The 18,093-nt window shown below is 37.4% G+C and overlaps 1 protein-coding gene across 12 annotated transcripts in view; it reads right to left on the reverse strand.

Moving 5' to 3' along the window:
* sash1a (SAM and SH3 domain containing 1a) overlaps positions 1–18,093 on the reverse strand; it is a 271,761-nt gene that overhangs the window by 54,893 nt on the left and 198,775 nt on the right. For 4 of the 12 annotated variants that reach the window (XM_048206889.1, XM_048206887.1, XM_048206884.1 and 1 more), the window contains exon 2: positions 9,361–9,432. The exons of 3 other annotated variants lie outside the window; for them this stretch is intronic. In XM_048206889.1, coding sequence (XP_048062846.1) covers positions 9,361–9,432 — 72 coding nt within the window. Of the gene's footprint in view, positions 1–1,078; positions 1,316–1,341; positions 2,463–2,550; positions 2,687–2,724; positions 2,844–9,360; positions 9,433–18,093 lie in introns of those variants that run through there. 5 more of the 12 variants (XM_048206892.1, XM_048206897.1, XM_048206890.1 and 2 more) reach the window with 5 other exon arrangements.

Genomic DNA, 18,093 nt, shown 5'->3' on the forward strand with positions numbered 1-18,093 from the left:
CTGCTTGAGTAATGTGGTTTTAATATTATCCTGTGTTAAAGTCAGATGAGGAGAGAGCACTGCAGGGCTATTTGTGACAAAAGGAGTATACATGAGACATATTCTAAGGAAAGAAAAGAAGACTCATCTTGTAACATTAACATCACAGAATAAAATATGCCTGAGGGAGGAAAGGGTGTGCAAGTTAAAGGAAATTAATCACTAATGTGTGTCAGTGTTACAGTTAATCTCCCTGGATTAAGCAGAAACAACTGGGAGTAGTATTGAATTAGTATATCTTTTCTCATTAAGTAATCTCACTTTTCTAGACACAAAAGCAATACACACACTTCTTCAGACACCAAATTAACACTGCAGCCATCAAGAGGCAAAGCCATTTTCACTGGAAATGGGTGTCACACCTTTATCTTTCATCTGGGTGTTAAGGCTCTGACAAAGTCTAGGAAATCATTGTATGTAAATGTCCAGTTTACCCAATGTCACACACAACAACCGCAATTAAAGATCCAATTAAAACCAAAAAGGGACAGAGAACCCAAGACCATAGTCCATTTGAGGTGATCTCAATATAAACATGAGCACTCTTAATTAATACATTAACATCTGATTCAGCTAAATGTTCAAACAATAGACAACAGAGACAACCTTGGGAGAAAATACAAATGACTAAGATTTTATCCACACTCAAAGGAAATGATTTATTCTGAAAAATAAACCCTTCAATGCGCTAAACTCAACATGCAAAACTAATAATATATACAACGCTAAAGTAATATTGTAGCACTGCTCGTTTTGTTGCTAGGCCGATAGTTTTTAAAGTTGCTTTGCGAACAATTTAAGCTAACACGTAAGATACTAATACAACAATAGTTTCAACGCCAACCACTATTTCGTGTAAAAGCAGCATTGTAATATGCTGGATAATGTACATCCAGTTTGTTATTAGTCAAATTAAAATAAGGAAAACACACATATAAAGTTTCTGCGCTCTGTTTGAGATTCGTTGCGTATCTGACTGCGCACGTGCGCCGCTGAACCTGCGGAGCGTATAACAATAATAAACACTTCAGTTACATACCATGTGATACGATTCCCTGGAGATTTCTAAACTTCTCACTGCTTCTAAACAGACCAAATCACACAGCTTCAAAACTCCTGTTCACCACGAGTAGAAAGTGAGCAGAAGATGTCCTGAAGCTCCTGCTTTAACATGCGTTTGGCATCAAAGCACAAGCACTGCACGTACACACACAATGAGCTCCAATAAATTAAACCCCTTGGGTTGAAGGACTTTTCTCAAGTTGCCTTCCTGTGACACCCCTCCCCCAACCCCGAACTTACCAGCATCCCCATCACGTCTGACCAGAGCCGGGAGAAACTGTCCGATGATGCGGCGCTGACCGCCTGCGGCTCCTCGACAGAAGACACTTGATCCTCCTCCATTATCAAACACTGATGGATTTACAGCCTCAAATTTCAAGTTGATGAATGTTAATCCCCAAACCATAAAATACGTCCCGAAGTATTTTTATATCTGATTTAGTAGTATTTCGCTTTTCCGTGGTGCGTGTTTAAATGTCGATGCCAAGTATTCCGTTAAAGTACAGAAATACATAATCATTAAGGTCGCTGATATGTTTTCCATTTGAATCCAGCTGAGCGTACAGCACCGAATGACACAACAACTTCAACTCAAGTATAGCCGGACAGTTTTCAGTGATTCACTTGGCACTTCGTCGGTGCGAACCAACACAAACTTTAAGGAGTTAGCTTTAGTATGCGGTATACTAAGATTTAACCATTACAATCCGTATATGACATTAAAATCAACCCCAGCGAGATAAACAACCTTCCGAAGTGCCCTCGAAAGCACCATTCGGCAACAACAGTAACGAAAACGCCCGGAGCGGATTTTTTCGCTTGTTGACTTCTCCAGCCTCCCCCTCTCCGATGCAATGGTTTACTCCGCCCAAACAACTCACGGCTCTCCCGCTTCACTGCCACAAACGGGACAAACTGATCCTCACTAACTTCATGAAACATATGACGACACACAGAGAAACCTTTGGAAAGGGCATCTCTCCTTTCGTTTTTCCAGTAATACTTTCTCCGCTATAAACAGACACAAAGGAACAAAGCGACATTTTGCTCACAATGCATTCAAAAACAAAAGCCCATGAGAAAATTATTTTAGAAGCATGACGTTATCCATTCTCTATTCATAACACTTCAAAGCACGCCTATACAGCAGTGCGTTCAACCTTTTTTGACTTATAAACCCTCACAACTCCATCAAAAAGGTTGAAGTACCCATTCACTGACACCAAAACAGCCCATGCCCTCACAGCATTATCAGCATTAATATGACTAAAGTCACTTTCATTAAAAAATAATACAATTAACACACATTTTGTTTTTTTTTCCTTAAAAGATTTGAAATATTAAAAGTACACCCATATGGTGAGGTAAAGTGTTATTGTAACAAAATAATAAAACATTTTGCCTAATGTGTTAGCTCAGACTAAACAAAACTACCAAAACATACTGTACCTTCAGTCACAAAGCTAATCTATGAAGTAAAACACAATCAGTAATTTCATCCTCATGTAACACAATCTGTGACATCATGTTCTTTCATGGAGATCTTGTAATGTGGCATCTGACCATTCTGGATGTCCTGAAGGGAAGATTTAAAGGCACAGAGGTTTCACTAATCTAACTAACCTCTGAGCTCCTGTGCAATCTGAGCTGCAGTAAACCAGGCATCAGGAGAGAATTGAATAATTGTGCATGCCATGGATATTTCTCATGTCACAAAGAAGTGGCTACACATGTCTGTTCTTCTTCTCTGCACCTCTCTCTATCCTGTCTTCTTTTACTTTGCTTCCCAGAGACACATTACCAAAACCAGCAACAGCTGTCCAGTCTCGTGACAGATGCCAGAACAGCCTGAGAGAGAGAGATAGAGGGGGAGAGAGAGCAAGTCCCTCTTGTTCTATGCGAGAATTCCTGCATTAGTCATACAAAGGCAGAGAGAGGACCCTCCATTCGTGTGATGCAGATCACACATAAACATCTGTGCAATACTGAAGCAAAAGAAAATGCTTGAGTCTCAATAAAAATCTTACTTTTAGTGATCTACACCAGTGGTTCTCAAACCTGTCCTGGGGACCCCTCACCACTGCACATTTTCCATGTTTCCCTCATCTAACATACCTGATTCAACTTATTAACTAATTAGTAGAAACTGCAAGAGTTGAATTGGGTGTGTCTGATGAGGGAGACATACAAAATGTGCAGCGGTAAGGGGTCCCCAGGACAGGTTTGAGAACCACTGATCTACACAGTTGTTTTGTAAGCACCATCTACATTATACTAACTAACTTAAAGGGTTAGTTCACACAAAAATGAAAATTCTGTCATTAATTATTCACCCTCATGTCACTCCATCCACTTCGGAACATTTTCGGAACACAAATTAAGATATTTTTGATGAAATTCGAGAGCTGTCTGTCTCCTCCATAGACAGCAATTTAATGACCACTTTCAAGGTCCAGAAATGTACTAAAGACATTGTTAAAATAGTCCACGTGACCGCAGTGGTTCAACCTTAATTTTAGGAAGTGATGAGAATACTTTTTATGCGCAAAAACAAAACAAAAATAACGACTTTACTCAACAATATCTTCTCTTCTGTGTGATTCTCCTACACTGTTTACATTCAACGCTTCTAGGTTCTGTGTCACTGCAGTCACATGGACTATTTTTACGATGTCTTTAGTACCTTTCTGGACCTTGCTGTCTATGGAGGAGACAGACAGCTCTCGGATTTCATCAAAATATCTTAATTTGTGTTCCGAAGATAAACGAAGGTCTAACAGCTGTGGAACAACATGAGTATGAGTAATAAATGACAGAATTTTTTTTATTTTTGGATGAACTAACGCTTTAAGTCACTCACGCACAAAGACAAATGCACACAGAAATTCATGCAGGTCTGAGGTAAAGGGGGAATGACTTTCACAGACAGGGCCTCCAAAACAGCTGCTAAACTGGCTTAGTGTTTATAGCCTAAACATATAAAACACATGCTCAACTCTCTTTCAGTGCCCACACACACACACGCACACACACACACACACACACACACACACACACACACACACACACACACACACACACACACACACACACATTTACATGATCTTTAATGCTCACATACTCTTACACAAATTTAAAATTCTAAAAGCAAGGCTCTGATTGTCTGGTAGTGCTTTATCTGATGTCTGATGCTGTATGTGTGATTTGCACAATGTTTGCTAAAAAAAAAAGTGTCTGTCAATCAATGTGGAGGAAAGAGGTCCAAGAAGGGGTCAAAGCATCAGGTCACCGTGTGTTTGTAAGGGAGTTCCCTGCTGAGTAAACAGAGTTCCTACAGCATTGAATAGTAGAGCAAAGGTAATAATCTATTGTTGAGATGCCATCCGGATTCAAACCAAACTGTGTTGTTAAACTAAAGGGCCTCTTTCACCTGTATCCTACAGGGATTGCAAAACACTTTCACACAATACTTCAAGAAACACTTAATTCAACTGCGGGCTACAGGGGGCCAACAGAGCATACAGATCTTGAGGAAGGAAAGTCAACACAGCTGCAGCCGATTCACACCACCTATAAATATAACCAACAACATCAGATATGTGAAAGGCTTTATAGATTAAAAACATGTGAGTCTGTCACTGTCTGCAATGAGATCATAACAAAGGGCTTTGATCTGTAAAAAAGGGCTTATCCTATGCAAACTAATGTTTACTATTTTTATTTATTTTATTGAATGCTGCAAAAATAGCTGCTTACTGAGACCATTGTGTCTTATAACACCATCAGGATTAATTTTTCTGTATTTGATATTTGGGGAAAAGTAATTTGTTTATCTTTTCTGCTCATCTCTCTCTCTCTGCACCTGTGGCACTGATGGTGGTGCTGTTGTGTAAGACGCACACAGTGGCTCTCTCTTGCAGGGCTGTGATTGGTATTCCAGTGATGCACATGCTCAGTGGCGGAAATACTCAGGCCAGTTTGGCCCAGCTCACTGGATGTGTTTATGTGGAAAGTGCCAAAACACTGGCCACCTGCAGACTGTGGTTCTGTGGACAGCAAAACATTCACTGTTCTGCTATGATAACCCTAACTAAAGTTATGAAGTATGGATATGTGCATTGAGCACAGGGTAACACCTTCATCCAGAGAGCCCACGGTAATGCTGGACATTTTGGATCTGCTGAAGCTGAGGATGAAGTAAACATTCTTCAAAATCAAGTTAAAGATGCAAACAAGTAAAAAAAGAAAAAGAAAAGGAAACAATTACATTGTAATAATATTTCACAATATTACTGTTTTGAGTGTATTTTTGGTCAAATAAATGCAGTCTTGGTGAGCACTTCTGAACAAAAGGGAAGAAAACAAATATGGGATGGAAAAGTGGTTGACCTTATCCTAATGTGACCTAATCAGGTCATTGTTATGAGTGATATTTGGGTGAAAAGATACACTAGCAGTCATGACTAAAAGCAATAAACAAAGAGGAAGTGACCACACACATTCAATGACATTCTTCAACAGGATATGAGCTATCACTTTAATTAAACTGTAGATTTATGAGTATGTATTCATATAATTTAAACGATACAAAATAAACACTTTAAAACCAATGTTTGCATACAATGCTAAAATTTCTACTGTGTAAAAAAAAAAAAAAAAAAAAAAAAAAAAAAAATCAAGCATTGTGTATAATTTGAAAATCAAATGCGAAGCAATATGCATATTCTATAGTTTCTAGAAAGCATGCTAGTATTTCATCCAATGGGTTTCATAGGATGAAATACTGCACTTCATCCCCAGACATGAGGATTAAATGAAAAGTTAATGATGAAATCCTTTATGTAAAAATAAAGCAACTTTTATTTGTGTGTACATGATTTGGAACCTTTTTTTATATATCGTGCATACTAATGTCTGTTATGCTTAACAAACTCATTTGCATAAACTTGGCATGTCCCTTGTAAACAGGTCAGAGAAACATCTTGTTTTCCTGAAGCATTTGCTTTTGTCATTATATTTCTAAACACTTTTGGTGCTCCAGGCACTGAAGGGTACTGAAATGCAGGGATCATTTGTCCTTGTTTGGCTGCTCATGACTGAGTAAACAGCTATTAGCTGGAGTGTTTCTTTCAGTTGCATTAGTCTGGCACACTGGAACTCAGCATTTGAGCCATCCAGCAACCAGCCGTCCATGTGCAACCACATTTGTCTAGGGATTTGGCACTGTGTGAACTTTAATCATGGTACAGTTGCTAACTGGTACGGTGTGAAGAAAAGCACAATAAGACGCGAATACACATGCTCATTATATTGACAAAAACTGTGTGTGTGTTTGTGAGCATTCTGCAATGGAAAATCTGCAAAGATATTTAATAATAGAATGGCTGAGTATGTAATTTTATTCATCAAATGGCATTTAATATTTTAACAATGATGGAATAACAAACCATAAAACAAACCTTTCTGAGGTTTGCAATGCCATGCTGTCTACATGATGACACCACAACCCTGCTACACTGTAAACCCGAATAAGTTGGCAAAACTCAAAAAAATTTGAGTTGCTATCAGTTGCCTCAAAATTTTTGAGTTAAGAAATTCAAAATTTAAGTAAGCAGAACTGGCAGATTGTTAACTTGTACTCATACATTTTAATTGTTCTTAACTTGAAATGTTTGAGTACACTAATTCGTACATTTAACTTAAAATTCTCAATGTAAACATTTTAATTAAAAACGTAAACTTAGCTAGCTATAACAAGCTAATTCAGAAAATGCTAACTCGCTAATCTGCTAACATGTTAACAACAGCATGCTATAGCACTTGCTGAATGAGTGCAGCAATATAAAGCATTTAACATACTTGCTCTCAAACCAAGCAGCATGCACCACTTGGTAACACCATGATGGTAACTCTCTAAACTCTACTAAATCTCCCACTTAACAGTAATCTTGCATAAAAAAAAAAACATTATATAACACTTAATTTTAGCATTTACTCTCCCTTTCGAGTGTCTTGGACAAAGCATGCTGGAAAACAGAAATCCCAGCCCAGATTCAGTTAAAAGAAATGAGTTAATAAAACTCAAAATAATGAAACAGTTAAGTTTACTCAAAAGATATCAGTTCTGTGAACTTGAAAGAAAAAGCAAGTGCTAAATACTCATAAAAGTAATTTGTTTAATTTAAGTTTGTCTTACCCAAACCAATTAATTATTTTGAGCGTTAGGGCATACGGTGTATGCGTCTGTTAAATCTGTATTCCTAGGATTGATTTCTCTCCAAGGAACTTAGTCTAGGACAAATGTGCACAGCCACCAGTGTGCCCAATGTAATCACAGTGTGAGCTATCCATTTCCACCTAGAGCCCCCTGGTGGTTGACATCATAACTGCAAGATAAATATACGTGGAAAATCAGCAAGAACTATAGACAGAATACTAAATTAGTCCAGAATGAAGATGAAACCATCAAATCCTAATAACAAAGGCTGTGCATTAAAAGTATATGCTATTTATTATTATTATTATTATTATTATTTAAATACTGATAAATACTGATACTGATGACTGGTAGTGTACAGTTTTGAAGCTGCATCCAGTTTAACCAATAGTGTCTTGCTAGTATGAGGGAGATAAGAAACATGTTTGATGCTGGTTTTCCATTGACTTCATCTGTGTGATCTTTTCACCGAGTTTCCCACAGACTAGCCATTATGAGAAGTGCACAGAACCATAGCAATTAATACAAGCCTGACAGAATCTTTCACATCCTCATAAAAGACCCAGATGTGTGCGATCATCACGAGAACAAACAGCTGTTCCCCACACATAGGACTTAGTGCATATAGCACATAACACAAACATATTTTTACAATGTTTCAACAGATTTTCTCCCATTGAGCTGGTGTTAAAACAACATTCCGCATTCAGTACAATTGACAGCACTTTTAACATAATGTTGATTACCACAGACTTTTATTTCCACTTGTCCCTCCTTCTATTTAAAAAAAAATAAAATAAATCTGGGTTACAATGGAAGTGAAAGACCAATATGTAAGCGTTACAATTCTCACTGTTTCAATGGCCACAGGATGTATATAGAACAATATACATTAATATGATTTTAGTGGGAAGAAAATGTTTACTAACCTTTTCTATTATATTTATATTCAATTTTACAACTTTGTTGCTATTACAACGTAATGCCATAAACTCTAAATTCTGGAATTGTGACACATTTAAACAGAAAATTAATACAAGTTTTTTCTTTTTATATGATTATAAGCCTCACATTTCTGTTTTTAAATCTTCCAAAATTGGCCTCATTCACTTCAACTGTAAGTGCTTTAAACTTCAACTGCTCAAAATTATATTTTGTGGTAATTAACATTATGCCACAAATGCTGTTGATTGAGTTTAACTTATATTAAATTCAGTTTAGTGGACAATGAATACAAATGCCTGTCCTTGACATGCTATGCAGGGTTGCACCACACCATCCTGGAAGAGAGGCCAGTCCACCAGATGCTGGTGTTTGTCTGTCTCTGCTTCCCACCCACAACAAACAGGCCTGTCGCCATGGCAACCAATCCACTGGAGAGAGAAGTTACATTCAAGAAAAATGTTGTACTGATTGGAGCTTTACACACAGCCAATCTGTCACACCAACAGGCATATTAATATTCAAAAACATACGCTTCAGCACAACACAATCGCAGTTTCAGAGGAGCGCAGTTGACTTACACAAAAGAACAATGGAAATAAAAGGATAAGAAAACTGAAACACAAATTTGTGGATATATAGTTAAACTAAAGAATTGTGGATAAATATGCTTGTGTTTGTTTGTTTCTCAGTATGTGTGGATTTTAGAAAAAACATAAGTAGACAATGCAAGTCATCCCTGTGTATTTTAGGCCTTAGCAATCTCCTAAGAACCACAAGCAACCACTAAGAGCAACTACGCATTTGACCATCATCTCTTAATCCTCCTTTTCTACAGAGAAAATGAAGAGAGGAAGAGGAAAAGAAGGAAGCGAGGTGGGGAGATGCAGAATCAGCAGGCGAGAAATTGAGTTGACTACCTGCCAAATGCAAGCAGAGGGGAGGAAGACACAGGAGGGGTGGAGAGCAGGAGACCGCTGGCCTGAGGCGCTTGGCTCAGGTTTGTTAGAGTGGGGGAGTGATGAGTGCTCGCTGTGGCCACTGGCCATTGACTGTCATAAAAACATGCCAGGGATATAAACACTCCATTCCATGGGTACCTGTGTGTTTGAGTGTGGGTTGGACAGATCTGCTCTTTGCCTCAACCACAAGGGACAGACCACAGCTGATTTCTATGGAAACAGAAATAATATTTCAGCCATGGGTTTTGCACAATGAGTTCCACAGTGAGGTTGATTACTCACTGACAAAGACTCACTGGGACATGCTCCAGAACCTAAATATATGACAGACAGACAGATAGAGCGATCGACAGACAGACAGATAGAGAGATAGAGCCATAGAGCGATCGACTGACAGATAGACAGATAGATAGATAGATAGACAGACAGATAGACAGACAGACAGACCAACTGACCTATCTGGTCCTATTGCTTTCTTTTATTTTCCCTTTAATTTAAATTATTTCACTTTTATGATACGTTCATTCAAGTTCAGAAGTGTAGTTTGCAATTTTAAGGAAACAGCTCCCCCTGGGGTCATGAATACACAACCAGAGAAAACGCAGACATACACACACTGTGGTATATGTGGTATACGTCTCATTTTTTCCATTTTTCACCAACAAAATCAACAGCTCTAAATACAAAATGTCTTTACCAGGCTGACCATAAAATCTCTCTGAGTTTACAGAACAAGAGTTTTACTGGTTAAAACCATCATTTATAAAAATAAAATAAAACAGACTCTACTCACATAAAACAAGACACAGTTGTTATTTCTAATAAGTTCACAGACAGATTAAACAGAGGTCCTTAAGTTTGTGGTTAGAGAACATGAACACTCAAATATGGGCTGCTGCAATGAAGTATTTGAGGTCAGATGCTCAGAACTGAATGGCAAACACACATTTGCATTTGTGAAACTCATTGCCCTTCAGCCAGTAGAGAGGAATCTGTTTTATAAAACACAGTTTTGACTTTAATTTCTGATTGGCTGAGGCTCATTCAAAGCCATTTCAAAATGCAGATAAACAAAGACCACACATTCTACCTGAGGGGGAACAGGTAACTATTACTGAAAATGGAACTATTTATTTAACAATGATGTCTTTAATCAAGTTGCGGTAACTGTCATTATATCAAATTAATGCTTTGCAGCATTTGCTTACTTGTGGTGACAATTGCCTCTCATATCTTAAGTTACTACTTTTATCTCTAGCCTTTTCTTAAATAAAAAGCCTAAAAACTAAAACAACTTTAACTCATGTTTTAAATAAATGATCACCACAACTAAACAAAATTAAGTCATTTGACTTTCATATATAGTTTTAGCTTTTTTCACCAATTGCAGTCATGATCCTTCAGAAAGCATGCTGATTTGGTGCTCAAGAAACATTTCATATTATTTTCCTTTACATGGACACTTTTTCCTTCAATCTGAATGAATTCGTTCCGATTGATGAATCCGAATGTATTGTTTACATGAACGCTAAAAAAAGTGATCGGGTTCATGTGCGCGTTTATATCTCACAAGCTTCTGGTTGGATTTAATCTTTTGCCATGCACACAATGCACAAATATACAGAGTTTCCCCACTGTTGTTGCACACTAACCATCCTCCTTTTCTTTGTTTTAAAAGCAGACTTAATATTTATCTATTTCGGGTCCTAATTAAGTGAAGATGAGCACATGAACTGTTGAGTTGTGCTGCTTGTATTTATCAAGCAGTATAAGCGTCTTTTCCTAAGCCCAAAACCAATCGTCTGTGGATAAGAGTATAAAGCAAGGACTGGTGGGACGTTATCTTGCTCCATTTCACAGACGATGAGTAAAAAGAGAATTTAACACTCTGAGGTCTCGCCGGCGATACCACCGCAGTTTTTTTTCTTACCAGTGTGAAAGAGACTCAAAATACTCCGTCAATGTTGCACATACAATTAAGAGTTATGCACCATTTTAATCTGTGGAATATCTTCTTTTATTTGTGTACACTCATTTGTGTACACACAAAATGTTGTGTTTTTTGCAAAATAAAGAAAACTAACATGATGCGTGATCTCTCATCTCCCTCTGAAGGAAGTCCAATCTGATAGTTCCCAGAAAATGAACTGTAACTTAGTGAATACTAATCACAAAAAAATTAGACTTATGTCTAAAAAAACGTTGAAATGTCAGGTTTTAAATCGTGCAAGTCAAATCGAAAACAAACAAAATTGACAAACATATAAGAATCCATCAATATTTCTCCAAACGTGTATGCTTTAAGCTAAAAGCCTATATGAAATGCCATAGAGGTAACATAATTGTTCAGACACTTTGCATCACACAAATACATTATATTTTAAAGAATATAATAGAATACCATTCTTTTAAATTGTAATAATATTTCACAGTATTGCTGTTTTTTCTGCATGTTTGATATACACCACATGATCACAGAGGGTTTTTTCACAGCTTACCTGACTGAAAGAGCTCATTATTATGCAAGTCATTTCAGGTCATTATTATGTGATTCTTTTGTCTTCTCAGGTGAGAATCACCCATTATTCATGATGATTCACGCCTCCACGCATACTGTGTTTCTTGACCAAAGATGTTTTAGAAAATTTAAATCTCTCTATTGTTTTATATGAAAGAGTAGTCAGCATAATTTTTACATAATTTTGAAGCAAAAACTCTAGTCTACAACATCCAATACCCAGAAGTCTTATGAACACAGATTTAATATTATTTTTTTGGCCTTATTTCAGTGACTTAAGTTTTTTGTTTTTTCAATAACCACGCATAAACATTATTCCTTCAAAAACACAAACATGTACATACATGTTCCTCACATATTATGGTAGCCTAGTTTGTGCTGAATACAGTGTAATGACACTTTTGTCATTAATATGTTTATGAACAACTGAAAAAAGCACAAATTTCAGGGCATGTCAAAACTTCTCCAGGCCCCAAATCAGCCTCAGACTCCAGGGGGTTAAGAATGACAGGACACTCATTTATGACACTTTATTCAACGGGAAGAACAGCTCGTTGCCTCATTCCTGAGTCATATTACAAAAGGAATAAAACCACCCCTTACAATCCGAATGAAATTGTAATCAGATTTGGCCAATTTATTCCTATTGACGTGGTTACGTGTGAATTTTTTATTCCGATTGTACTACTAGTCCAATTGCAATCAGATTATTAGGGTCCATTTAAACGCAGCTAATGTTGAAAACTTGAACTTGAACTTGAACATAGGATTCTTAGATTAAAAGAAAGTTCAAAAACAGCATTTATTTGATATAGCATTTTTTAAACAATGTAAAACAAAAGTCTTTGCTGTTACTTTTCCATCCTGAATAGGAAAAAAACTGAATCTGACTCAAACATTTGAACGGTAGTATTGGTGCAGTTGTTAATATCAGTAACACACAATACACTGGAGAGAATTCAAAATCCAAAAATCCTTCTCCAGTACGTTTTCCTGTTTGTGTGCTAGTTGGCATCATCAGAAAGCTCCTACTCTATTTACTCAGGCAGACACCCTCTGAGCGTTTGATAATGCCTGGGGGAGAATCAGAGATGGGTTGGGCTTTGATTGCTTCTGGCTGCCTTTGAAAGCGTGCAGTGCAGGGCAGTTCAAGAGATCACAATCTATTCCACAATAAATCATCTGAACAGAGAGCCAGCCAAGATCAGCTCAAGACCTTCCTTATTAACTCAGTGCCAATGCTGATGTCAACTATAGATCAATTATGTTAAAGGTGAAGTGTGTGTGGTTTTTTTGCTTAATAATAAATACTTTCTCATATCTCAGTTTAACATGCTGAGGCATTTCCCAGATCAGTCTCAACCAGTGGACTACCTGGTTGTCAATTGAAGGAAATCGGAAATACTATTATTTCATTCCAACAGACATTTTAAGCTCTTAAAAAAGATACAATGTGAACAGGATTTCATGATGTGTAAAGTGAACAGTAGTCGGGAAGTGAAAGTGAACGGTGTGCGTGTTTGGACTCCTGCTGCTGTGGGCAAGAAAAGAGGAAAACGAAAACAACTCTTTTAATGGGCTGTTTCAATCTCCGCTCCCAAAACACCTATTCCCCCTCAGGTAGTCTTCCTCTATTAATATACTACTGTGGCCAGACGCCAACAAACATACTCACACACTGCAGCCCACTTAACTCACCGTTGGGGGTGGAGGATGAAAGGGAAAAGAGTATATAGATACAACTCTGCTGGCACTAATCAGGATGGGCTTGACTTTATGAGCCCCATTATCCAAGTTTTTAATGTGGGACTGATATTCATAAACACATCAAACTCAGCGGGAGCTTTCAGACACACAATTAGACCTGGCTGTTACAGCAGGCAGCAAAATAACAATCATTAGTCCGCAGGGATGTAGATGCTGTGTCAACATCTTTGCAGCTACATGTGGTCCCACCTTGTGCGTGTGTGTGTGCGCGTGTATGGATAAGCAACAATGTATCTTTTTACTGGAAAAATCCACGTATCATCAAAACACCGCTCTGCCAGATTACACAAAGTCTAAACTCCTTCAAATAAACGAACACTGGTTGTTATGTCTTCAAGGTCTTAACAGAAAGAGCACTTTTCAACATTAGGCCTTTTATTTTCAGTCTCTCTGGCAGGACTAAAGAGAACTGTGGCTGTCCTTATTTATTATCTTGTTGCAGTTTTTCCTGTATTGATTGTATTTGTTTTTTACAGTGTGTCCATAGTTGTCTGAGTCATGAGATAATGACTCTTATGAGCAGATTCTTTTAATGAATCATTTAAGACAAGAGCTCAGGAGGTACCAATTTGAATCAGTATGACGAGTCCTTTGCTGAATGAACTAATCAACATCTAAATATCCATCTATCGACCTATCTTTCAGTCTATGTATCTTTCTGTCTGTGCAGTCTGTCTACCTGTGTGTCTGTCTATCTATATGTCAATCCATCCATCCTTGTAATATAGAGTATTACATATTAGACAGATAGGCAGATAGAGATATATGTGTGTCAGAGTGTCTGTCAATCCATCTGTCTAAGGGTCATTGACGAATAAGGTTTTTAAAAGTGTAAAAAAAAAAAAAAAAAAAAAAAAAAAAAAAAAAAAATGGAGATATAATTAATTTTGAAGTATTATTAAATGTTAACAATGAGATTGTGTTTTTTTGTAATCAGTTAACACTGCTTTTGTCAAGATGGACAAAATTTGCCACCAAAAAGGTAATTCGGTTTAATCAAAATTTCAGTTTTACCGAATGACGATATTTTCAAACAATGCTAACAGGCTGATATCTAGCTAGCTAGCTAGTTAGATTGCTTGCTGGCTAGCAATAGGACAAACTAACATTTTATATTTAGTACAAGTTTTTAAAATATTACAACATTTTCCATGTTTTATAGTGGTTGTACCGAATGACCTGATGTTTCGGGAAATGTGTATGAGCAAGTGAAAACATGAATTTTCCAAATAGTTAAGAGAGAGTTAGTTACTTTGCTTCAAGACCATGTGGTCCTTTGCAGGTGTCTGAATGACGTCACATCCTGTCACGTGATATTGACAACATGACTTGATCCGAAATGGTCCCTTTATATTGGTTACTCCGAATGACATCAATGAAATTCATTTTTCCGGACAATCTTTCTCATAACAAAGCAACGACTTCTACACAATTTTAATACCATTTTGCACTATATGATGTTATAAAATCATGTCAGAATAAAAAATATATACATTTATTACATTTTAGGATATTTTAATCACAAATTAAATGGCTGTATTGGCCTTTGGAGCAAATGACCTTTTGACACTTCAAAATCTTTAAAATACCTTTATATGTAGCAAAATACAATTTAAATCTTTTGGATTCAATAAAAGAGATCCAGTTGTACTACCTTACATACTTTGGATGTCATATCTTTGTTTTTTATTATTATTTAGGCCTTTGGACAAAAAAAATGACCCATCACATCACTGACCCCTAAACACTTTCTGACCATACACAGTTTTTCTTGTACTAAATATATTGTATTGAACTTTATAGACAGACAGACAGAGCTGATGAGACTTAAAATTTAGACCTAACTGAATTGTACAGTTCTGGAAGGTCGGACGGTCAAAAAATGTGGCAGGCAGGCAGGGCGGTCTCTGCTGGCATCACTGAGGCAGACAGATTCAGCATTGACCATTTCGAAAGCAAATTTTTAATCCAGACACATCTGTTATGCATATACTTACAAACACATATGCGAACACAGAGTGTGGGGAAAAAAAGTAGAAGTCCAAAATCAGAACTAAAGAATAAAATACATTTGCTAACAATACGAATCTGACATCACTAAAGCTCTCTTTATCCTTGTATGTTTTTAAACAATACACATACATATGTCTTATTCTGACATTATTTTGTCTCCATATCTTTCTACTATACAATATAGTTATGCTATAAAAAAAAATCACTGCAACCATTGAACTGACACTCCATGGTTTCCTCCACTGTATTTTTATCATGAAATCTGTTGAAATAATGTGTGATAACCTGACATAACATATTACATTCTGTCCATTCTGTTTGCCTGTGTAAGATGAAGGGATGTGTGTGTGTGTGTGTGTGTGTGTGTGTGTGTGTGTGTGTGTGTGTGTGTGTGTGTGGTACTGGTACAGGCCTGCGTGCTTGACTGCCACTACATGACACTGTTGTTGTGGCATGAGCTCATTACTGAAAAGCATTTCTGTCAGTGAACGAAACAAAAGCCAGTCCTGTCTCTCTCATTCTACACACACATGCTCACTCATATGGGCCGCATCAGAGCATAAGTGTGTGTGTGTGTGTAGTGAATGCTGTCAGTGTGTCAAAGGGTGGACAGCAGGAGAACGGGAGTGTCACACTTCATTGTCTTCACACGCATGTACAAGAGACGTGACTTTACAGTCCACGCAACCAGTTTGTGATATGACTGTATAAATATATATACAATCATGAAGATCTATGCACCACTTTCACACCATTTGGTAAAATAATGCATGTGCATTGCATAATGCAATGATGTTTTACGTATAAATGAAGTCACACATACACACCCTCACATGCGCAATTTCATGGCTTTATGGTGTGCCACCACTGCAGAACAGAAACACCCATGTACATCACTGATGTGGAATGAAGCGGTATGATTGGCTTACAGTCCAATGACAAACTCCAGAAGATACTCTTACTGTAAAATAGTGCAGATAACAAAGTCACTAATATGCCACCAAAGAATCCTAGCAGTACAGCACACACTATGATGTGTGTGTGTTTATAAGCCAGTGTGGTTCACTGCTGTTTGAGTCTCTGTAAAGCCTGATGTAAAGTTTGGATGAGGTCACCACACATCTGGAGAATGACACAGTTTTGAAACTCTATTCAGTGAACTAAAGCTTCTCTCCCCCACTGAACAAGAAACACTACATTTCTCTCTCTCTCCACATACACATATGTTTAGCAAGATACTTAAATGGGGACATACTATAATCTCTTTATGTTTAAAAATTAAGCAAATTAGCCTTAGAAGTCTTAAAATTCAGAAGAACAGCAGAAGAGAAGCATAGACAGAAGGACAGACAGACAGGCAGATGATAGATAGATAGATAGATAGATAGATAGATAGATAGATAGATAGATAGATAGATAGATAGATAGATAGATAGATAGATAGATAGATAGATAGATAGATAGATAGATAGATAGATAGATAGATAGATAGATAGATAGATAAACAGACAGAAAGATAGATGGATCACACCTGGACCACACACACTTTTCCCAAAAATAGCATCCTTAAAATAATCCATAAATATGGTCCGCTCTGTTTGTGTGTGTGTGTGTGTGTGTGTGCTGTGTCTACAGCAGAGGAGGATTGGAGGCTTGATTATATGTTGTCTACTACTCCTGTATTATTGGAAATGACATCATCCGGCTGATGTTTGGGTTAAAACACAATATCTACAATGTATAATTACAAAAAAAAAAAGAAATAAAAAGAAAGAAAAAAAAAAAAGTAAAGCTATGAATATAACTACAGCAATGTAGGAAAATCACACAGGCACCCATGCAAGAGTCGCCAAGAATGGCTGTTAGCAGGTTGCTATGTGATTGCTAGGGTGTTCTGGGCAGTTGCTATATTGTTTCTTGCCCAAGAAGAGTGCAGAGCACAGCCCCAAGATATTCTAGATTCGGCTCAGGTCCCTTTTTCAAAGTTTGTGTGTGTGTGTGTAGCTGTTGTAGAGAAAATTGTAAGTCACTGATTCAGAAAAGTAATAGCATAGCACACCTCTCCTCAAAAAGCCATATGGTTTGAGATATCTTTTATGTCACAAACATTGTGGGATGTACTGAACTGCAATAGTTAGGATTAGAGGTTTGTCCAAATCTCTAACCATAAGTATGGGCAATAATAATAGTGATGCTTGCTTAGCAAAACCAACTAATAAACATTCATGCACATGACTCTGACAGAGGACAAGCTGTCATCAAGCTGTGTACATTACTACAGCTTTGAAGACACAGATACAGGTAATCAGTAATGCAAACACAGACAGGCTGCTCCCTCAGGCCATGTGCACATGTCTCTGCATGCAGAACAATAAATCCCAAAAAGAGGAGACTCCACAATGAAGGGAACAGCCGGCGAACAGGTACTGGCTACTATCGTCATGGCAACACACAGCTCTGATCAGGATGGGATACCAGTTATGATGATTTCACTGATGAAACTACCAAATCACTGCCACTCTCTCTCTCTGTCTCTCACTTTATGTAGTTTGCGGAGTGTTTCTGACTTCTGC

Source organism: Megalobrama amblycephala, linkage group LG11 (assembly GCF_018812025.1).
Source record: "Megalobrama amblycephala isolate DHTTF-2021 linkage group LG11, ASM1881202v1, whole genome shotgun sequence".
Classification (NCBI taxonomy): domain Eukaryota; kingdom Metazoa; phylum Chordata; class Actinopteri; order Cypriniformes; family Xenocyprididae; genus Megalobrama; species Megalobrama amblycephala.